Here is a 24,308-nt window from a genome sequence, read left to right on the forward strand (position 1 = left end):
GGGCACCGCTGGGGGCCGATCAAAGGTGACCGAGGCTGCCGCGCCCGCGTCGCTTTCCTCGCTGGGCCCCCTCGCTTCTCACCGCTTCCCAACAGGCAGACGTTCCACAGGGAAAGCGTCCCCTACCACAGCGTGCCCACGGGCTTTCCAGGTGGGGCTGCGACTCGGTGGATGGCACTGTGAGAGGGAACAGGATCGGTGCCGTCGGGGGAGGATAATTTATTAGTAGGCCACTGGGGATTTGAGCCTCTCACCAGCAGTGCGGTGTACCTTATCAGTTGTCAAAACCGTACAAACACACACCGCGCGCGCGCACACACACACACACACACACACACCCCAGAGCAGGTTTGCAGCCTGAATTGGGGCAGATCCACTGCCTCTGTTAGTCTGAACCCCCTTCCTCTTTCAACAAACAAAGAACAAGCAGGTGCATGTCCCATCATGGCAGTTAATGCTTCCTCTTCTTCTGGCCAACTGCCTAGGGGTGGGGCAACCCCTCCCCCCCAATACCTGCAGTTCATCATTGCCTCCTTCTTGCTCTCACTAGCCCTGCTTGGAATCCATCTAGTCCAGCTTCCTGTATCTCACAGTGGCCCAACCAAATACATCAGGTTGCACACAAGACACCTGCATCCTGGTGCCACTCCCTTGCACCTGGCCTTCCACAGTAGCCTATGTCTAAAACCAGGAGGTTGCACACACACATCCCAGAGATGGACTTTTGCAACCTGTGATAGACTTTTCCTCCAGAAGTCTGTCCAATCCCCTTTTATAGGTATATAGGCCAGATACCATTACCACATCCTGTGGCAAGGAGTTCTACAGACTAATTACATGCTGGATAAAGAAACATTTTCTTTTGTCTGTTCTTAACTCACAGTAATCATTTCGGTGATTCTTCTGCATCTTCTGAGGCAAAGTTTTCAACTGGCCTCATGGCCAGGCTGGCCCTGGATCTCACCCATCCCATCTCATTTGGACATGAGATCTTTAGTTGCCACAGAGTAAACCTGAAACCTTTTGCATGAAAATCATTTGAAATGGCCCTGAGCTTTTGTGTGCAAATTAGATAAACTGGGCCCTCCTTTTTTTGCGTAAATACTACCAGGACTGGTTTTCCAAGCAAAGATAACAATTTCTGTTATTTGTATACTTCAGGACACCGACCCATTTTCATGTTGGCAGCCCCAGTGGAAGTTCTTGTACTGGTGCTTTTATGTGCCAAAGAGATGGCAGTTGCATCACAGCTTTCCCCACAACCACAGCGTTCCTCCAGAGTCGTCTGAATATACTGCAACAATTTTGCTGGCCACTTTTCTTAGCAGACAGCCAATGATTGTTGTTAAGTATAATCAGGGCTTTTTTTCTAATGGAACGCGGGGGGACGGAGTTCCGGCACCTTTTTGCAGGGGGCCCTCCCCTTCGGAGGCATTCCAGGAGGGGGGGAGCAAAACAGAGGCATTAGCTGGGTGGGTGCTGGGGGGTGCAGGGTGGCCGGGTGCCTGGCCCCTGCCTGACCGCACAATGACCCCCTCCTGCCCCCATCTCCAAGCTCTTGCCTGAGCCCAGCCCGCCTCCCCTCCCCCCGCGCTCTGCTTCCCAGTGCAGCTTCCAAGCCGGTGAAGGGTGCGGGGAACACGCGCCGACACCAAGGAGGAGGATGGACAGCCAGCCAGCCAGAGAGACGGGCTGCAGCACCCACGGAATGCCCAGGTACTGGCTTGGCGGAGGAGGAGAGGAAGGAAGCTGGCTGGTGCAGCCCCCATGCCAATCTGCAGCACGAGCCTAGGCATGTCTACTCAGAAGTATGTCTCATTGTGCTCAATGGGGCTTACTCCCGGGAAAGTGTCATAGCCTTGCAGCCTGAGTAGACAGGCAGAGGAAAGGCTCTGTGGCTGCAGTCCTCTCCACACTTTCCTGGGAGGAAGCCCCACTGCCTCTAATGGGACTGACTTCTGAGTAGACAGGCACAGGATTGGGCCCTGAAGCTGCCATCCTATCCACACTTTCCTGGGAGGAAGCCCCACTGCCTCTAATGGGACTGACTTCTGAGTAGACAGGCACAGGATTGGGCCCTGAAGCTGCCATCCTATCCACAGTAAGCCCCATTAACTAAAGTGGACTTCTGAGTAGGAGTATGTATAGGATTGGGCTCTTAGGCTGTAATCCTAGGCACTTTCCTGGGAGTAAGCTCCATTAACTAGAACGAGACTTACTTCAGAGTAGACATACCTAGGATTGGGCTCTTAATCCTGGCAGAGATATATCTCTGCACCGGTTTTCACATGCTAAGGGCAGGTGAAAAGGGATTCTATGTGTGTACAACATGCTGTCCAGCCTTGCCAGAGATCCTCCTCATCCTTCCCCCACAAGCATGCCCTCCACCAGCCAGCGTTTGCAGCTTCTCTCCAGCAATGCACAGCAGCTGCTCAGAGCAGCAGAGAACATACAATTGCATGCCAAGTGCCTTCCCAGAGACACAGAGTATTCTGATACCTGAATTAAACCATATTTAATCGCTTGTTTACAAACGTAGCTGTTTATATGTGCACCTAAGGACCTCTCTCGTGTAAGAATTCCTTTTTTGTTCCTACTCCCACAGTTGCTTAGAGTAATTTTACTACATGGAACTCATGTCAGCCATTTTTCAGAATCCATTCACTGCTTCCTCTCCTCGAAGTAGTGCCACACTACATACTACATGCTACAAGTGCACCTGTACAGTATTTTTCCCCATGTGTAGAAAAAGTAGCTAGGGGGAAGGGGATGTGGAGATTGACAGCCTAATCCTATGTATGTCTACTCAGAAGTAAGTTCATCTTTAGGGGGGAAGCACATTAAAAATATTTTATTTCTCCAATAAAAAATGGTTTAAAAATAAATAAATAAATAAATAAATAAATAAATAAATAAATGATCAACAAGTTGTGAGTTCCTGCACCTTTTTATTTACAAAAAAAGCACTGAGTATAATGGGAATCAATGTTAATACTTAACGTTTTTTGTTCAAGAGATAACAGCAGTTATATATTATATGAGAAGTGAGTGATGACAATAGCTATGGGTCCTGACCAAATGTACATCTTCTCATAGAAAGATTTAACCTCCTTTATCTTAAAAAAAAAAGAAAAAAATTATTGCTACAGCATCATTTGTGCTGGATATAAATCACTTGCACACCAAGAACAGGTGCTAAGTTCAGTGGAAGTTGAGGGCACTCAGCAGATCACATTATTAGCTCCATCAATTGCTGTCTAATCTCAGGTCAAAGTATGTTAAAACTATGCAGTGAAAGAGGCCCTGTGTTCAGTTTAATTAATGATTAAATCTGATCACTTCAGCACTCAGAGGGAGCATACTGTTAATTATGGGTTTAATGATCTTATGTGTGTAATCTATACAGTATATATATAGCAGAAGGTTGGGAGAAGCAAGGCTTTTTCTGCCAACAGTTACTGGAGAGACTTTGATTCCATAAAGCAGAAGTAACAAAGACATTGCCATGTGCATGAATTGTGTCCAACCAGCCCTGCTGTCCCCTAACTGAAGACCGTGACTCCTTACACCATTGGAGAGGCAACTTGATGACAGATGTCAAATAGGGCTCAGTCTATACATGATAGTTTGGCTATAACTTTTGATATTTCAGTGTGGTTTGTTTTATTGTATTCTGCATTAAATTATGCATCATATGACATATAACATGATGGTATTATTCAAAAGTACCAAGTTTTTCACGAGTTTGGCCACTAGTGGTGTCACCCCCAAGTACATCACCCAGTCTGGTCTGCACTTCCCTAGCTATGCCACTGGTGTGCCTGACACATAAAGCAGGTATTTCATTGTACTTCTGCATCACATGAGAAGTATTTGTCCCCTGCTGGCAGCCATGTTCCTGGCAGCAGTTGGTGCCGATGTGGAAACATCATGTGGCAACATACTGAATGACTTCATGCATCATGTCAGTAGCAGGGATAAATCAACACATTGCAGCTTTTTAAGTTTTCTCCACATGTATTTATTTAAGGCAGATATATCCTGTATTTTCCCCTCCTATTAGGGATGTACCCAAGGTGGTTTTTACTATAAAACACGAATGCATTAAAAACAAAATTGAACATCACTAAACAATAAGAGCAACAGCAAAAATTTGAACAGTAGAGTGGTGAATCATAAAGAGAAAGCCTAATGGAACAAAAAGATCTTTCAAAATTGAAATAATGAAGGCACCAACCTTGCCTCTGAGGGAGGGGGTTCCATAGGACAATACAGGAGAAGTCGTCTCCATTCTCCTCCAGTGACAGAGGTGTTGGTGCCAGATAGTACTAGTGGTGGAACATGTAAAGGAGCTCTCCCAGATGATCTTGGGTTGGCAGTCCCTCAGATGCTCTGGGCCCAAGCCATTTAGGTAGGGCCTTAAAGGTTACCATCAGTACATTGACTTGCACCCTGGAATGTTCCAGCAGCCACAGCAGCACAAGTGTGGCAAGCTGTCCATGGCTTGGGCCAGTCAGCGGTCAAGCACCTGCATTTTGCACAAACTGAAGTTTCTGAACGTTCTTCAAGGGCAGTCCCACACAGCACATTGCAGTAGTCCAGACAAGATGTGACCAGTGCATGGATAAGTTTAAAAAAAACAAAACCTGTTTCCACATTTCCCAGCATTCAGTTCAGTACAATATATTTGCCTACAGGGAAGCGTGATTGAACACCTTATGTCACACAGCAGTGGTTTTCACATTTTTTGTGCCACAACCCCAATAAATAAATAATGAGACTGGGAACCACTGTCAATCCTGCCCTCTCCTGGGACCCAATCTGCCCACACCTACCCAACATAGCTACCTATTCCCTTTTCCCCGTTACACCCTCCCAGTACTGTTCACTGCAGCCAACTATTCTTGTTAAAGAGAGCAGAACAGGTTATTATGAAGCCTGGCACTAGTGAAAGTTATTTTAGCACAGTTGCCAAGAACCTGAGCAGGACTAGGACACATTCTCCCAGAACCTGATGGGGTACACCAGATGCCTCCTCCTTTACCTGGTGGTGCTGTAGTCCAGTGGTCTTCAACCTTTAATTCCTGTACATTGCCACAGCCCCACAACTGAGGCTTTGCAACTGCATTGGGGTCCTGACCCCAAGGTTGAAGAATACTGTCATAGAGCCAGGATGGTGTAGTGGTTCTAGAGTTAGGACTTATACCTGGAAGACCCAAGTTGAAATCCTTACTCAGCCATAAAGCTTCCTTGGTGACCCTGGGACAGTCACTATCTCTCGCCTCACCTACCTTACAGGGCTGTTGTGAAGACAAAAGGAGGGGAGGAACTATGGACACCATCCTGAGCTCCTTGGAGAAAGGGTGGTATAAGAATGGGAGAAAATAAAACAAATAGTTTGGGGCTTGAGTATCTGAATGATACACCACACAGGGAACATTGCATTCCTTACCAGAAAGGCATGCTGCATATAGTTCATAAAACAATATAATCAACACGTTTAAAAGCATGAATAATATAAACAAACAAACAAAAATCCTGAAACTAGTTCTTTGCTTGCTGTGAAACTTGCTCATTTCACAGCAAGCAGAGAACATCAGCCAATATCAGCAGTAGCTTTCAAGGATCTTCCTAAATATAAAATAATTTCACTTATCAAGGGGAAACCCCTATGGTTAGGGAGTTCCTGAGTATGGGAATGCTTGTCCTCCGACCATAGACATAAGAAATGTAGGATCACCGAGAGATCTGGACACCTTGAGGATGTTCATAAATACTGTTAATAATATGGAATATGTGAACCGAAGCTTTGTCTAGAGCAGGGGTGTCCAAACTTTTTGGCAGGAGGGCCACATCATCTCTCTGACACTGTGTTAGGGGCTGAATTCATTTACATTTCAAATTTAAATAAATTTACATAAATGAATATATTAGAGATGGAATTTGTATGAATGAATGAAGGTCTTGCAATAGCTCAAAGCCTATAAAAGTCCTTGCACAAAGCAAGGCTAGTCTTTCCTCCACTGCCACTGCTGCATCACAAACATGAAACAGCAAGCAGTGGAGGGAACCCTTGTCCCACAGCTCATGCAAGAGGTCAAACAGTCATCTTCACACTGAGAGCAGTTGCGTCAGGCCAGCATGGGCTCCAGCAAGTCTTCGGAGGGCCAGATGCTCATTGGAGATTGGAGGCACCCTGTGGGCCAGATTGTGAGTCCCTGAGGGCCGCAAGTGGCCCCCAGGCCAGGGTTTGGGCACCCCTGGCCTAGAAGGAAGATCTCTGGATTTTGCATTACAAGTTAGCAATAACTGCACTTATTGTACTATAAAACTATCTGGCTGTCCCTTTCTTGTTGAAAGCTCCATCCAGAGAAGGCTCACTTGTCAGAAGTGCATCATCTTGTTCACCAAAGAGGAATAAAACTGCTGAATTTCCAAGAATTTGTACTTCTGGGCACCAACAGGAATAACAGCATGTGTGTGGGTGGATGCAGAAAAGAGTAGGTGGTACACAGCAAGAGGTCTCTTCACACAGTCATACTAATACTAGATCTGGATCTATCTGGATCTTGGCACAGCTTTTTCAGCAGGTTTGATGGGCAGCCAGGTCATCCGACACGTTGATCTCAGCAGATGCCAAGCCGTAGAATTCAGCCAGACAAGCGAGTCACACAGAAATAGATGGACAGAGTACACTTTCAGCAGCCTCGAAGCTGACAAAGATTCAGAAGTGTTACGGTCCTGTATATCTCTGACTGATCATACACATGCCTGGTTCACTGGCCCAATGCTCCCAGGGAGTCAGAAATGCACATTCCCAATTTGTCTGTGCGTATCCTACTATCTCAAGGGAGTTTAACACTCCAGGAGGCAGCAGCATACAGGTCCCAGGCAAAAAAGTTCCCAGGCAGATATTGAGTACAAGTTCTTGTGCGCATTCCCATGACTGGCCAAACACACCAAGCAGGTGGGTATACAAGTCCTCAAGGCAAATGTGCCCTGCGGTAGATGCCACCACCCCTTTTAATATCCAGTCCTCCAGCTAAGGGGAAGCTGAAGGCCTACAGGCTAACTCCCCAGCTCTTACAAGCACTGAGCTCTCCAAAGACTCAAGCCTCAAGATTTTGGTGCTTTTCCAGTAGCAGAGCCCAATCCTGAGCTCTTCGCGCCGGTCCACTGCCAGCTCAGAGTATCGCAAACATGCCATAAAGCATGTCTGCAGCCCTCAGCACCGTTCTAGCACCAGCGCTAACTCAGTGCTGGCTGGCACTGGGCTAGCACCAGTGGGCTGCCACTGCACAGTCACCTGAACCACTGGGCGGCGGAGAGGTAGGTAGGAGCATGGGGGGAGGCAGGGAGGAGGCATTCCAGGGCAGGGGAGGCAGACAGAGGGCAGGGAGGAGGTGTGCTGGGGGGAGGGAGATGGGACCGGAAGAACTTTATTCCTCCGCATCCACAGACTCCATGTTGGGCCACTGGCCCAACACTGAGGCTCTTGATTCTACCGTAGCCCAAGGGTTGCAGTAGAATCAAGTAGTCCCATTGCAGGGCTACTTGCCTTACCTGAGGTAAAGGAACAAATGCCCCTTTCCCCTGAGGAGCTAGCAGTGGCTGCCCTGCTGCATACAGGATGCCATGGCAGCCATTTTGGTACTACGGCAGTCCTGGAGCAATGGGCAGCTCAGGATTGGGCTGTGAGTGGCCTAGGCCAGATTTGGATAGGCCCGATTCCTTTGTACTGACGCAGACCCAAACCTTTAAGAATATAATGGTTCATTTAAAGAAATAGATTAACATTACATGTTACTTTGAAAGGCATTTCAGAAAATGCATTCCCTGTACCATGCTAATGAAGCTTACTTACTTATCTACGACACTCCAACTTCTGAACATAAGCGAAGGGTAGCTCTCCTACCTGTCATAACACCACTGATATGGATAGCCAAGAACATATGAAATAGCAAAGAAACAGCTCATAAACCCCCTACCCCTCACTGTTTTTTGTTCCTTAAACTTAGCTTTTAGGCAACCAGAGATTCAGACCAGCTGAAGCTTCTGGAAAATTATTTCATCACTTGAGGCTACTGTTGGTCACTCACTCTGACCCTTCCCAGCTGAAGAATCATAGCTGCAGCCAATTGCCAATTAGCAAGACCTTGAGGAACCAGCACATTATCAGGCCTCTCACCTGGCTGAAGTGAGATTCAAAGTAAGGAGCTTCTTTTCCAGCCCACTAACAAGCTCTATTCCCACAGCTGCCACAGAATGGATGTAGCCTACAAGATGGAGTTGACTGAAACCAGAGATTGTTCTTTGCATGAAGTATACCAGAGTTTACATATTTTCCAATATTGTTGTACTGTTATTTCCCCTTCCTGGTTTTGCCCCCAGCTGAGAAGCTTGGACAGCTGCCACTGATTTTTGCAGTGTTCCTCAAACTGAACCCTCAGCCTACTCAGGTCCTAATCAAGTGGTTCTCTATCTTTTTAGACCCACCTTCAGTGCGGAGCTTGGCAATCCAGACATTTTGGCAGCAACATGATGATGCAAAGAAGTCACCACAACACCACCAAAACCTCTGGGTTGCTGAGCTTTTGCATTTTTTATAGCGAAAAGCCAACCTCCAGAATGTGTTTTTGTCAGCAAGAATATGCCACGACTCCACCTGGAGCGGACTGATGACCACTGGGTGTGCTTTGGCCCATTCCAAGCCAAGTCACATCATATTCTCACAGATGAGAAAAATACTGGAGAGGTGAGTTTTTTGCATAAACAAACTTGAAAGCTTTGCAACCCAGAAGTTTGGAGGAGCCTGGGTGGAGTTACACAACCCACCAAAAATCAGGTCGAAACCCACTTGTGGGCTGTGACCCACAGTTTGAGAACCTCTGTCCTAGTCTTTTCTGTGCTTCTGCTGTTTTTCCAGCATTTGGGAGATAGGAAAGAAGGTTGGATGGATTCAGGCTCACAGAAGTAAGTGGGACACTTTTGGTCAGGTATGCACAGATCTCTAGGGAGAATGGGCCTCCAGCCCATTATTATTTTATTCAGGAAGTAATTTTCAATGAACAGAACCTGAGCATTTTTATCTGCTTTGTGGAAACCCAACTTTTACACACTTTTGTGATGAAGTCATTTGCACAGAGGAATTCTGTTTACAGGAAGGGTCTTCTTTCCTTCCTTCCCATTCCAGTTTAATGAGAGGCTAGATAGGATGACAATTTAAATAACATAAAAAATAAAAAAATAAATCAGTGGATATGATCCAGTAGACTTACTGCAGAGGCATATAGGACAGAGAACCAGATTTGTGGTTGGTAGATGAGAATTGGTTGGATGCCAGGTGATCAGAGTCCACGGAGATAAGTGGCAGCAGGAAAAAAGGGTCAGAAACTGGATTAGAACATGGCAGGAAGTGGGTGCTAGCAATGAAGTATTCCAGAAGCACAGGGCATTTGCTCAGTCCTGCAGTCGACTGGCTGGCAGCCACATAATTGCTCAGACATTTCCTGTTTCATGCTGAGCCATCCTGTCCACCCACATGGGCATATACAATGCCAGGTACCAATCAACACCAGGTAATCTTTGTGCACCACCAATCAACATCAATCTTTGTGCAAAAGAAGCTAATGAAGCAAGGCTGTGTGCATTCTGTCATTCTCTTATCACATCATGCAAGTGTGGAAATGAATACTGGACAGATAATTCAGTATTGTAAGAATCACAGCTTCTTTGAAAGCATGTTTCCAGTTCATAAGACTAAACAGCAAGTGTCCAACAATCAGACTGTGAAACTAGAATTAACCTTTGTGAATAGTGCCTGATTCAGTCTTGGAAGGAGAGGTGGGGGAACCTGAGTATGACTTCTGGTGGGTATAGTTGTTTGCTTGTCCTCTTGACAAACTAGAGCTAATTTGCATACGTGCCTAAGGGTGCAATCCTAACCGCCACTTAGGCTGGCATAGGTGCCCCGGGAGAGTCACAAACGTACCGTAAAGCATGTTTGCGCCTCCGTGGGAGGAAGCTGTGTCGGTGCATCTAGATGCGCTGATGCATGGAGGCCAGCAGAAGACTCCACGGCAGCTTCCTTGCCACTGCTTGTGTTGGCGCACCTGCGCCGACACAAGCAGTGAAGGTAGGCTTGAGGGAGCACGGAGGAGGTGGGAGGAGGCATTTCTGGGTGGGGGGAGGGCAGGCAATGGGTGGCCCCGGGGGCAGGCGTGTGGGGAGCCGGGGGCGGGGCTGGGACCCAGCAGTTATGCCGGATCCCAACACCCGTCCCCGGGGAGAATGGAGCAGATTCAAGTTGCTCCGCTCTCCTCGAACTTGCTCCAGCTCCAGAGGTGGCGCAGGTCCGAGGAGACCCTTTGGGGCCTGCAGCCCTTACCCAGGGGTAAGGGGAAGAGCTTCCCCTTGCATCTGGCTGAGCCGCGGCAGCCAACAAACCTGCGTTGGATGCAGCGCAAGCCTGTAGGCTGGCCTGCTCCAGCGCATGTTTGGATTGCGCTCTAAACTAATTTGCATTCTCAGTATTCACCTGTGTCATAGAGCAGAATCTGGAATACCTTGGTGAATAATTTTTGATTGTCTCTTAAAGTACAGATTACACAAAGCTGAGGCCACCAGGAATTGCCTGGGAAACCTCACTATGTAAGAAAATTCAGGGGCGTTCTCTGATGTCACAAGTCCTTACGGCACATCAATCTCTGCATTTGTCTCAATAATATCAGATAGACGGCATTGGTCATGGTTACTATATTTCCAACACTTTTACCGTGACTCCCTGAAGGCCTTCACAACTCCATGGCCCAAGTTCTATGCGCTCCAACGTAGCAAGGAATCTCACATGCCCAGCTTTCATGCAGAAGAGCACAGATCTTGAACAATGGTGTTGGACGAATAATCATTTGTCCGCAGTAGCTTCCTGGAGGTTATTTTAATGGATTTATCACCCTGAACTAAGCCCAGGCCATCTGTTACATCCTCTAATTACAAATGCAGAAAGAGGTTATTCACAACTGAATCATAAAAAAGTAAAATATAAATGATTTAAGGTTGGGCGCATGTCACGTTTCGTGCACCAATCAGGAGTAAATGGCTCTTCCTCTCAACAGACTGATTTCTTTGCCAATAAAGCATCTGAGTCTTGCAATGAGAAATTCGATCCAAATTCCTCACCACAGCAGACGGTGCGCTCTGCGTAGTGGTGCTTGCTATAAATGGTGAATGGGCAATAATAAAATGCTGCATTGTGGTTAATTTTTTTTTCTTGTCCTATACAGCCCATGGGAAGTGGAGAATATTTTTTTAAAAACTGAAATCTTCCTAGTAAGGAAGGGGGAAGGGGCCGAAATAATGTTTTTCCCAACCTCCCAAGTCTTTTGTGACACCATCCATCTTGCAATTAACAAAAATGCCACAGCTGACTAATTAAAACATACACAAGATTATGTTGTTGCTGATTTATTAGTGGAGTTCGAGGTCTTTCATTAATGCAAGGCTTTTTCTCTTCTCCTCTAGGTGTTTTCCCAGGAGGACAAAATTGGGGTGGGGGGAGAGAAAAGGAGGGGAGAGTATTTATGACACAAGCCCACTGTGATATTTCAAAGCCCCATTTTCAAATCACTTTCAACTGACAATATTTGATCAAATAGAGGCTGCAGTATTTCAGTAATGATTTTCGATTGCCATTTTCATTTCTCGTTTTTTTTCCTCCTTGCTGCAAGTGGATTAAGACTCATATGAATATTTAATCCGACTGTTTATCCTGGCTCTCTCCTGAGATTCCCTTATTTAAAACGCTGATGCATCTAAAGAGATGAAGCTTAGAGAGTCAACACTAATATCACAAAAGGGCGACTTCAGCAGTCCAGGCCTTTTCTGGATTAGACGCTGCCATCTCCAGCATCACTATTTATGCTAAGCCTTTTCATTTGCCTGGTCTGCTGAAGGAGGTGCGTGAAATGCCAGCCAATCAGGACCAAGTAAGGCAGTTCACTGTCCAAAGGGAACCACTGTGGCAACTCCTTGGGGATGTAAATGCTTACCAGCCCAATCCTAACTAACTTCCTGTGCAGTGGTGCCAGTGTGGCTACCGCTGCATCCCGCAGGGGAGTTTCAGCTCCAGAGGCCTCTTTGGGTAAGCCCCTGATGAGTAAACCTACTTGGACCTGTGCCAGCAATATGTGGACTGGTGAAGGCAGATTGGGCCTGGGAAAGAGTTTCGAATTCAGTGGGTGCTGCTGCTGCCAAACCCGCCCTCTTCCCAGGTCCATCACCAACCCATTCTGCCCAGTCTTTCCCACCCCCTAGGCACTCTTACCTGCCATAGCAGGTGGCAGGTGTCCACTGCTGTGGAGAGCCTGTCACGTACTACTCCCAGTTGCAACCAGCCTGCCGAAATGTATACCCTCAAATTGATATCAGAACAAACCTGACTCCTGCTCTCAACCCCCTTTCTGTGTGTGCAGCTTCCATGCCCTCACCCACAGGAATTCTCATAAGTATGAATAATGAAATCTATACATTAATATTTATGGTTTTATGAGCGTTCTTTAAACAACTGAGCAGTGGCGTAGCTATTGATCGTGTGGCCCAGTGCCAAGTTCAAAATGCTGCCCTGGAAGTGATGTCACAACCGGAAGTGACATCACGCCCAGGTGTTTTAAAAAGTGAAAATTGGGAAGAACCCACCTCCTTCCCCCAGCAGCTCACCACCCACTTGCTCTGCTGCCTCCCCCCAGTCAGTGGCATGACTAAGGCATATATCTGCTACCTGGGGTCAAAGATTTTGTAGCCTCCCCTGCATAACAAAATCAAATTTAATTAAATAAATAAAAATCTATTGGTTCCATGCTGTATCATAACAACATCTCATTGGTACTCAGAACAATCAGTCTCACAGGTCAGTTTGGAGTTAAGCAAATTCACTTTTTGTTCCACAAGGCAGTTGTGTTTTCATTTTCTGGTTAATTGGTCATAACTTTTGATAGAATACAGATATTCCGGTGCAGTTTGTTGCACTGCATGCAGCATTAAATTACCTTTCCAATGATATATAACATGATGGTATTATTAATACATACCAAGATTTTCACAATTTTGGTCACTAGTGTCAAGCTCAGCTTGTTGCCCCCCTAAAGCTTGATGCCCGGTGCAACCACTACCCCTGCACCCCCTTAGCTATGCCACTGCAACTGAGCTAGACATGGATACATATCACTGCTACCCCAACACTCCATTTGCTTTGTGGGAATATGGTTCCCACAGATTCCGTTATACACTTTCCAATCTGATATAGTTCCCTCATGGACCTATGTCACCTCATAATGATGCGTATGTGTGTTCAGGCAGCAGGGGGTGAGAGGAGGAAAACATTCCTCGTTTGCTTTCTGACGGAAAAAACTGGGACAAGCTTATGAGTTCTGTATGCAGCTCCCAGCATGCTTGAATTCATTCATTCATTTGTAATATTTCTTACCTGGTTTTTACTAAGGTATGCTCAGTATATAATGTACAACATTTCAAGACATAATAACATAATTTATGACAACACACTTTAAATAAAGCCTTTGATGAAACTAATGACGAACAGCGGCAAAACAGACTTTTGGTTCATCCACAGAAAAGGCTTTCCTGTACAAAAAAAGGTTTTCCTTGTCATACCAGACATGGTCCAAAAGGCCTAGTAGACTTCACATATTGCAATTTGGGTGACAACTCGGAGAAGTCTCTCACAGATTTCAAGACTAAGATTGATTTTTAGACACCAGAGGTCACAACTTAGGCAGCCTCCAAGTCAGTCATGTATGAGGGTCGCCCAGAAAGTAATGCACCACATTTTTTTCTCAGCCTACAGTAATGGTACGAATGCGAAACTTTAAATATACATTATTTGAATTTTCAGGAGTGCGCACACAAATTTTTGGTTTCTTCAGACAGATAGCGTAGTTGCAGCAATGTTTCAAAATGGCGTCTGTAAGTGATGTACGTTACAAGCAGCGTGTCGTCATTGAATTTCTCACTACGGAGAAAGAAACTGTTGGGAACATTCATAAACGTTTGTGTACAGTTTATGGAGAATCTGCAGTCGACAGAAGTACAGTTAGTCGCTGGGCACAGAGGGTGAGGCCATTAGAAGGCGGTTCGGCAGAGCTCCAAGATTTGCATACTCATTGATGTGATGCCAAGAGGCAGCACCATTAATTCTGAAGCTTATGTGAAGACATTAACCAAACTCAAGAAGCGCTTCCAGTGACTTCGGCGCCATAACAACCCAGGTGAATGTTTGATTCAACATGATAACGCTCGGCCTCACACAAGTTTGAGGACTTCGGAACACATCACTAAACAGGGTTGGACTGTGTTACCCCATCCACCCTACAGCCCTGACCTAGCTCCCTCAGACTTCCACTTGTTTGGGCCATTAAAGGATGCCATTCATGGAAGACATTTTGAGGATGACGAAGAGGTGATTCGCACAGTGCAGAAATGGCTTCGTGACCAGAACAAGGAGTGGTACCGACAGGGCATACATGCCCTTGTGCCTCGCTGGAGGAAGGCCATAGAACTGGACGGAGATTACGTGGAAAAATAGGGAGTGTAGAAGAAACATCATTCTTTCTTGTGTGTAAGTTTCATTGTGTTCAATAAATAATTGTTGAAGAAAAAAAATGTGGTGCATTACTTTCTGGGCGACCCTTGTAGCTTGGGCCTGTGTGCTGCTTGTTTATATGTTTGTGGGCTTTAACCCTTTGCTCTTGCTTCAATCCTGATCCAGATTGGGGGTGGGTGGGTTTACTGTTCTTATTTCCATTTAAAATGGAAATATCTAATATGGAAAAATTCAAATATTCACGACCAAGCAATGTGATCAATGTCATCTCTCATTTGGCCCTCAACATGTGATCTTGTGAGTCCTTTTGGTCATGAAACCATAGGCTAGCTAGCACCATAGCCCATACCGATGGTTTTGTTTGGCATCAGTAGCACCAGAGCTACACCAACAGCGTAATGACTCTTGTCAAAACACAATCATGGAAAATACAATGTGTCAGTAATACACCAGTGAGTTGGAAGAATGTCTGGCTAATTAGCATGGAAATAAGCACATTCAGAAGGCTTTTCACTTATTCGTTCACTTATTACTACAGTTATTTCTGCTGATTGCGCTGTATAAAAAGCACGACACAGGCATGTTACAGAATCGTTTATCCAAGAAGAAAACATGGATAGTACATATGTACACCTTTCTTTCTTTCTTCATCCCTCTCCAAGCAAGAATTGGCCCTGCAGTTTATACAATACAATTTACCTCTCCATTTTCCTGTGAATATCTTTTTCTTTTCCAGAGTGCCAGCAGCTAATGAATGAAACAATAATGGACGAGGAAGGGCAAGTTCACAAATATCTCCAGATGTATGTGCATGGAGCTGGGAGAATTGGGTGGAGGTTTCTTGGAACCGTGCTTTATGCATGACCATGATTGTGTGAGGCAGGAGGGACAGAGGTGAACCAGCCGTCACTGTTGATCATTGTATATACAACTGAGTGCAACCAGAGTTCCCAAATTCTGACAAGGGAAAGACCCAGGCCTGTGATGGTTTTCATCGGCTGAGCCATTGCAGATTAGCTTATGGTTTCATTGCTGATTATTTTTGTCCTGCTCTGTTATGACCCACTTTGAACATAATGTGCATGGAAATGGTATACAAATAATGACAACTCCCAGGAAAATCTGATTGACACAACTAACTCAGTCTTAGTTGTGACTCCTTCCATCCTCTAAAGCTGCAATGGTATTGATAGTATGGGTGGTACCAGGGCCGATGAGAGGAATTTTAGCAGGGGGTACAAAGTTTCTTCAGGGCCTCTTCCCAAGGAGGAAGGGGGGCAATGGGGGCAGGCAGAATTGGGGGGGGGAAATAGGGCAGGGGAGGGTGCTGACACCCACAATAGTCTTTGGAGCTCAGGTCTACTAAGCTTCTTGATGCAGAGTCCAGGTCTACCCTACCATGCAGCATTAGCAGCTAGATAAATAATATGGAAAACCAAACACACTCCTCAGTCTCTCTATAGAAAATAGATTGCAGAATATTGGCAATATTGTATTTAGCCTCACACTAGAATGGATCAAAATGAACTTCTGCAGCTCCTCCATGGTTATGGGATCCACAAGCCAAAGAGCTACTGTACCAGGCCAGTTACCTCCCAGATTTGACACTGTGTTAAGGAGGGTCATGGATGCTTTCCTGGGCCTGGTGTGTATGGTTTGCAGCAGCAGTTAACACTGCATGCGCATAGTTGTGCCCCAGCATTATGCACTGGCAGTTAGTTCAGGTAAGAGAGAAAAATGTCAGGTCCCAGGAACTTTCTGGACCCCCTCCTTTGTCTCCTGCGCCCCCTTTCTGATCCTGGGCCCAGGTACAAATTACCCCCTTTACCCCCCTCTCCTAGACCCTGGGTGGTACAGTAGTCTGCCTCTGCCGACCTTTGTGGAATATAATCTATGTGTAAAAATGGCAACATCTTTTCTGATGAGGTTCATAAACACACACAATGCTGAACAGAAATCTGTAGTAAACCAAAACATCATTTTGAATCTTAGCTTGTGTGAAAAGAATACAAGAGTTGCAGGGGCTGCTGCAGGGCAGAGGAGATGGGGAAGAGCCCTTGCACAACCCTTGTTATGCCTGTGTCCGTGAGGATCCACCCTATGCTTGTATAGTGTGGAATTCTGAGTGAATACTTGTTTTTCCTGCAGTGTCAGTTTTGCAAGTATATCTGACATGCTGTTCAACATGCTTTTGAGAAAACAGAAGACCAATGTTGTTACCAAAAAGGGCTGTTATGTTTTAAGGGGAATTATTATATTACCCTTTTGGAAACTTCAGGATCGCAGGCTAGATAACAAGACAGCGTAATGCAAAGAAATTCCTTTTTAGCTTGAAAAGAGACAGAGAAAGATGACTTTCAGTAAAAGATTATATTTTTATTACAAAAGCACACAGGTAAACATAATGCACATGGAAAAATAATAAGTATATGTTTCTAATACCTAGCTTATGCTGGTTGCATGTGCCATGTATTTGGTGCATCCGAGGAAATCAGGAAAAGGGAAAGATTTTAGGGAAGGATTTTAGGGGTCCCTGATCTGCCAGCCCAGTTGCTGACTAAAGATGGGTAGAGAAGGGGAGAAAAAGGGGGGGGGGAGAAGGGAAAAGGTTCCAGACGCAAGATATAGTTACCTGTCCTGAGGAGCAGTTGGGGTGGTGGTGGAGAGTCCTATGGAGGACCTCTGCCTTAAGGACAGCCAGAGAGAGAGAGAGAGAGAGAGGAAGCACATGGCAGCCTTCTCTTTTAAGGGTTTTTGCTGACCTGAATGACCCGGATGTGGCCTAGAGCTGTCCTGGATGCGCATGCTCACTACACACAGTGGAACACCTGGAGCATGCAAGAAAAACAGGATGACTGGGTATCAACCATGACTGGCCTCCTGGGGGAGGGGGGGTAGCTTGCTTTCTGTCGCCCCTGCGGGGAATTTGGAGACATGATGTCTATTCTCAGCAGAATTCAAATGGGTCAAATGGCTGGCTTCCCTGGCTAGGGAAACTTACACAATAAGCAGTGATTTAGTTAAACAATACAACAATAGAAGACATTTAAAGTGATTGAGTTAAACAATAAAGACATACTCTTCCAGTGTTGTTAATGTATAATCACAGGGAAGTGGAGGTTGTGCAGCCATGATCTTGTGGCTTGACCTGATTGTGAGAAGTTTAAATGTGTTGTGGTTTTGCCTGCATGATATTTTAGTCCATAATACATAACCAGATATAAAAATCACAAAAGGAAAAAGGGGATTTTCACGTAACGATGTAACATACAAGCAAAGCCGTGTTCTCCAGTGTTCTGCATAGACAATGGGGGAAAAGGCTGCGTTCCATTCTTCACTAATTGAGGCTTTAGCAAACCCATCCCGAAACCAGAGCTGTTAAGAGAAAGTAAGTGGGATGACATTCTTTTCTATGCCGCCTCCTTCTTCTGGTCTGTTTGAAACTGGTCAGTTACCATCACTTCATGCCTCATTAGGCCAAATGTGAGGAGACTCTTGCCATTTCAGGGCCAAGAAATCGCCACTCCTGACACTCAGCAATTGCAATTTATTTTGTTTAGAAAAACAGACTGTTTCTATGAAGCCTGCTCACAGTCGCCAGACAAGATTACATCAGATCTTAGTAACTAGTTACAGAGGAAATTCTGGGGAACAGGACGGGAGTGAAAACATATTCAGGGGTGCTGTTTTTCAACTGCTCACTGCCAGGAACAAATGTCATGGTATGTTGCTACGGAAGATACAGTGCTCTCGTTTCCTGCCCTGATTTGTATTCCATTCTAGAGGCTTAAGGGCTGCAGTTTCCACTAGTTCTCTAGTGGAAAGAGCTTGACTTTACTGTGGGTATCTAGGTATACACAGCAGTGAGTATCAACAGCAGTACTTGAACCAAGTTGGTTCAATGTCAGTAAGTGTAAAGTCATGCACATTGGGGCAAAAAATCAAAACTTTAGATATAGGCTGATGGGTTCTGAGCTGTCTGTGACAGATCAGGAGAGAGATCTTGGGGTGGTGGTGGGCAGGTCGATGAAAGTGTCGACCCAATGTGCGGCGGCAGTGAAGAAGGCCAATTCTATGCTTGGGATCATTAGGAAGGGTATTGAGAACAAAATGGCTAATATTATAATGCCAAATCTATGGTAAGGCCAGACCTGGAGTATTGCGTCCAGTTCTGGTCGCCTCATCTCAAAAAAGACATAGTGGAAATGGAAAAGGTGCAAAAGAGAGCGACTAAGATGATTATGGGGCTGGGGCACCTTCCTTATGAGGAAAGGCTACGGCGTTTGGGCCTCTTCAGCCTAGAAAAGAGACGCCTGAGGGGGGACATGATTGAGACATACAAAATTATGCAGGGGATGGACAGAGTGGATAGGGAGATGCTCTTTACACTCTCACATAATACCAGAACCAGGGGACATCCACTAAAATTGAGTGTTGGGTGGGTTAGGACAGACAAAAGAAAATTATTCTTTACTCAGCGTGTGGTTGGTCTGTGGAACTCCTTGCCACAGGATGTGGTGCTGGCGTCTAGCCGAGACGCCTTTAAAAGGGGATTGGACAAGTTTCTGGAGGAAAAATCCATTACGGGTTACAAGCCATGATGTGTATGTGCAACCTCCTGATTTTAGAAATAGGCTATGTCAGATGCAAGGGAGGGCACCAGGATGAGGTCTCTTGTTATCTGGTGTGCTCCCTGGGGCATTTGGTGGGCCGCTGTGAGATACAGGAAGCTGGACTAGATGGGCCTATGGCCTGATCCAGTGGGGCTGTTCTTATGGTACACTGTTTCTTCCAGCCATGTTTCTCCCCATTTGGCTCCCTTTTGGTATAGGAACCAGGTTGAGAGAAAAGCACTTCAAGCAATTAAGTGTAGCAAGATAAGGCAGGGGAGAGAGGATGGGTTCACTTTCTACTTGTATGCTTCATTTTATATTTTTAAAAAGCCCCCTCCCCACCCCCTGCTTTATATGTGAACACAGCAAACAAATAGCTGCCTCATCATGTCTAATTTGGCCCTTAAACAGTCTAATAATTTATTCCTTATGTTTCAATTCTATGCCATTCCCACTAATAGTTAATAGAGACTCTGTGTGTGTGTGTGTGTGTGTGTGTGTGTGTGTGTGTGTGTGTGAGAGAGAGAGAGAGAGAGAGAGAGAGAGAACAGATTCTGTAATTGAATATAGTGCTTCCCTAACTCCTACAAGGGAGTTGGGAGCACTGTAAGTTGTTGCAGAGGAGGGCAGATGCAGCAACTCAGTTCCCAGGATTGCGCTGCTGCTGCTGGAGATGGGAGGGATTTTCGAAAAACTTACCTGAAGATAGTGCCACAGTCCTGGGGCTTCCAGGGAGTCCTCTGCAGCGTTCCTCGCGCCTGTAAAATTCTAAAAGAAAAAATGGGCATTTCTGGTTTTTGTGCAGAAATTGTTCTGGAAATCAGAAGTGCCCATTTTTTTCTTTTTGACTTTTGTAGGCATGAAGAGCCCTCTGGAGGGCTCCCCAGACCCCTGGAACCGCCAGGACTGCAGTGTCGGCTGCAAGTAAGTTAAAAAAGATCCCTCCCATCCCCAGCAGCAGCATGATCCTGAGGATCAAATTGCTGCCTTCCCCTCCTCTTTGCCTCTTAAAGGGGCAGGGGCAAGTGCTTCCTTGGCTGGTGGGTCATGGCCACTGATCTAGCAAACTTAAGGCATATTCCTGCAACTTCTATTCAATCTATGTCAAAATGAATGGACAGAGCAGAACTCTTGATAAAAGGCCCTCAAAGGGCAAATATTGTGGGTATGGTGCACTGTAACTTTTAAAAACAAAATTTTAAAGCATGTTTGAATATTAGCCACCAATTGACATTCTTGATATCTGCATTTTATTCTGAAAGATGCATATGAACAAGACTTGGCATGAAATGTTGATCACATTCTGAGAGGCACGGGTGTGAGTTTCAGGACCACCAGTAGGAAAATAAAAGACCCAAAGGACCACCTAGACCTGTCCGTGCCTGCAGAGATTCTGCACTTGGCACCCAGTCTGACTTTAGAGATCAGCCTCCCAAATCAATCTGCACAAACACAATACAAGCTTTGGGTTTTGAAGAGCGTGGGAAAGAGAATCAGATACGTATGTAGCGATCCGCTTCCATGCTGCCTTCTTTCATCAGGTTCCCTGGTTGGTACATGAGATCTACAATGTACACTTGAGGAGGAAGCAGAAGCCCGGGAATTCCTAAAGGAGAATCATCCACTAATTTCACTTCATTCCATGCTCTGGTATATTCCCCACGGTTTAAGCTGCAACTAACACCAACTCTGTCTGCTAGAACCTATGGAAGGAAATAATCCAATGATAAATACACAATTATTTACTTAACTAGAAGTATAAAACACATTTCATAATGAACTCGGGGTGATTTACATCAGTGGAGAGGGCTTCCCTATAAGGACACTGCAGAGTCCACAAGTGGCATTCCATGTTCCAAGTGGAATGGCTGCAAATGAAGACAGAACTGAATATAGCTTCCAAGGTCTGATCCACATGTCTACAATGGGCATATGGTATGTCCTCCTGAGGCTATGGGCCCATTCATACATTTTTTCCCCTTGACTGTACCACTTCAATACATTTTTTTCCTGGACTGTACTACTTCAGGCTGCAGGTCGGGTGTTTAAATGCTCCACAAACAAACAAACCAAAAATTCTATGTACAAAGACGTCTAGTACATAAGGGAGATTACTTCAATTCAGACATATCCCAACACATAGACAAAAGTCCAGGGAAGGGTTTTTCTCTCTAAGGGAGCATCCCCCTCTCCCCCCATACTGCAGCCTAAAGTGGTGCAGTCCACTGAAAGTGTTCCTCATATGCCACCTTTGCAGTCCTTAAGACATCAACCCCCTCTCTGGTATGATATGATAGGCCAGTCCTGTTATCACCATATTGCAAATGGGGGAGATGAAGTTGAGAGATGAAGGAGAGATGAAGTTGAGTTGGGAGATGAAGTTGAGAGATGAAGTTGAGAGACTTGCCTAAGGCCCCCCCAAAGTTTCATAGATGAAATGAGATTTGAACCGGGGCCTTCCCAACTCTTGGCTCTTAATTAGTACGCTATAGCAAATCTCCAACATAGTAAGGCAAAAAGACAAAATGACTATCGGGTATTGTGTTAGCATCATTCACATCTCTCTGTAAACAATTCTAAACAGCACTTACATCTCCCATATTTACAGAGAGCAATGAGAATTGTAATTTGATGGGAAATCGATACTGGCCACACTAAAAATGACTTAAGTACATAAATAAGGCTTGAACTGCAGTGCTGCACCAAGAATACGGAAGCTAATGTACAGGAGTTTGCGCTGCTTTTTGAAATTAAGCCTGGCCAATGACAACAACATTTCTGATGCAGATGATGAGATGGTGCGATTTGCTTACCTTGAAAAGCAAAGCCCTGTGGTAGAAAGTCCCTTTGTTGATCTTCCCAATGGGCACAACATTGCATTTGAGGTCGTATTCAATTTCGCTGATATGAAGTTCCCAGCTGAATTCATGCAACCTGTCTCTTTCAATTGGACCACCCATCTTGTCTGCAACAAACCTGTTGTAAAACCACCGGGATAAATTAAAACCACCATTTTCATAATATTTGTTGGCTGAAGATGGGAGGAACGGGCAAGGAGGAGGAGGGGCAGTTTCTGAGTGCAGAGGGGGGTGGGTGGGAGAGGCACAAGGCGGATTTTGGTAGCACCAGCACAAACTGGATCCTGACTCCATTCCCTGTCCCCTTCCCTCTCCTTTACTCACCTTGGGCCTGCACCAGCAAAGTAGCTAACTCAGATCAGAGGTGACCCATTGGAATAACAGAGGCTTACCCCTTGATAAGCAACAAATGTTTCTTTACCTAGAGGAGATCTCCGAGACTGCTCACCCTTCGCAGGATACAGCACACGCTCATTTGGCATGGCTGTATAAGTGGCAGGAGATTTAGTTAGGATTGGGCCCTTCAACAATTCATAGATTGTAAAACATTGCATATGGAAAAGACATTTCTCCTAAAAGATTCTTTTGTACAGGCTCCCCACATTATGAGTGGGTTCCGCATTCACAGATTTCCTCATTCATGGAGGCCAAAGGGCCTCCCCAATCAAGCCTCCAAGCGCGACCGGAGCGGGCCTGGAGGCTTTTCTGAGGCCCACAGAGGCTGGCTGCAGCCACTGAGAACCTCAAAATACGTAAAAGTCACTTCCGGTTTTTCAGCAAGTTGCGTTCGGGGGGGGGGAGAAAGATTTCAACACCTGCAGTTTTCCATATCTGTGGGGATTCCAGGAACCCCGTGGATAGAGCGGGCCCACTGGATTTAAATTTTTTTCTGTAGTATCATGTTTACTGAGTATATTATAATCTTGTTTCACCACTGAATTTAATATGTGAAATTGTTGCCTGCCTTGTGTTTGCTTTGCTCACAAAGGTGGACTATGAGTGGACACACAATACTGAACAAGCAGGGATGTGTTCTCGGAGGAGGTGGAAAGGCAGAACAGATTTCAGTGCAGTAAATTCCTATTGGTCCATAAATTCCTAAAGCTGAATTCTCTCTTTTAAATATTTACCGTACAGCTGCATTCTGGTACTCACCCTGCCAGGGCTATGACCTGTTCTTTGGTAGTTGCAAGTGGCAGAATTGTCTTGGAAACCTCGGTAATGTAATCTTGTAAAATGGGGTCGAAAGGGGGAAGCCACAAGATCTTTTCAGGAACTTCTTCGACTCTTTTAGGCATAGCTGGTTCTGCTTCCTCTTCTTTCAGTTTTTCCTCTTCTTTTTTCCCTTTCCCTTTTCTTTTGTAAAAAGCACCAACAATACAAGTTTGCATATATTATCTGCTTACTAGTTTGCCCTATATTTCTAAATAAGAATAAGACAAGAATAAAAGCAGATAATCTAAGTGATGGTACCTGGATCCTTTCTCTCTACCGGTGCTTTTACTGATTGAAGAAGATCGTCCTGGAGACTCTGGCTTGTCGTCCATTGAGCTATCAAGATTACAAAGTAATTCCCAATTTCTCCTGACTTCTTCCAATGCCTTCTGTGTATATGGCTCACCAACACAGCCTACTTTTTCAGAATCTCTTCACATACAGCTGAAGGCAGTCATCACTTGAATCCCAACTAACCTGCATTTGGTATATTAGACACACTCCCACATTGGCATCAAGCACCTTCATCAATAAGTTCACATCACAGTCGTATGACTGCACCAGTGCTAGTGCTATCACAAGACAACCTATCCTGAAACATTTTTAAATTGAACAAAGAGAAGGGAACATTCCAGTCCCCCTGAAATCACTGTTCAGTGCTCTGGTGGAACCAACACGGTTCCTGACAGTCTGCTGTGCAGGCAGGGGCTGATTTGGTGCAAGATGGGTGCACAGTCCAGTGTAGATTATCCAGTGTATACTGTGCAAAACTGATGCACCCTGGAGAATCACCTTGGACTTGATCCATTCATCAGATGCAGACATGCCCTGTGTATTTGTACCTCTTGATTAGGAAGAAGGAAAAGAATATCACTAGTTGTCTTTTCTTGTTCTTACAGACACTTAGGGCGCAATCCTAACTGGCACTTAGGCCAGCATAAGTGCCCTGGAAGGGTAAAGCACATTTGCACCTCCGTGGGAGGAAATAATAATAATAATAATAATAAT

The 24,308-nt window shown here is 45.4% G+C and overlaps 1 protein-coding gene and 1 long non-coding RNA gene across 3 annotated transcripts in view; one reads left to right on the top strand and one right to left on the bottom strand.

The window, feature by feature from the left end:
* Positions 1-2: 2 nt before the first annotated feature.
* On the top strand, positions 3-13,504 carry LOC136651425 (uncharacterized). 2 transcript variants are annotated; one of them, XR_010794517.1, is made up of 3 exons: positions 3-151; positions 8,019-8,209; positions 11,521-13,504. It is a non-coding gene; the product is annotated as an uncharacterized lncRNA (long non-coding RNA). The 2 variants fall into 2 exon arrangements; XR_010794518.1 differs by lacking the exon at positions 8,019-8,209 and adding an exon at positions 8,491-8,755.
* Positions 13,505-20,720: 7,216 nt separating this feature from the next.
* The window catches only part of ARMC3 (armadillo repeat containing 3), a 53,053-nt gene continuing 49,465 nt past the window's right edge, over positions 20,721-24,308 (bottom strand). Inside the window, exons 16-19 of the mRNA XM_066627628.1 lie at positions 23,559-23,636; positions 23,241-23,441; positions 22,041-22,203; positions 20,721-20,930 (exon numbers count right to left, since the gene is read on the bottom strand). Of these exons, the coding sequence (XP_066483725.1) occupies positions 20,721-20,930; positions 22,041-22,203; positions 23,241-23,441; positions 23,559-23,636 (652 nt within the window). The remainder of the gene's footprint in view (positions 20,931-22,040; positions 22,204-23,240; positions 23,442-23,558; positions 23,637-24,308) is intronic.

This window comes from Tiliqua scincoides, chromosome 5 (assembly GCF_035046505.1).
Source record: "Tiliqua scincoides isolate rTilSci1 chromosome 5, rTilSci1.hap2, whole genome shotgun sequence".
In the NCBI taxonomy this organism is placed as follows: domain Eukaryota; kingdom Metazoa; phylum Chordata; class Lepidosauria; order Squamata; family Scincidae; genus Tiliqua; species Tiliqua scincoides.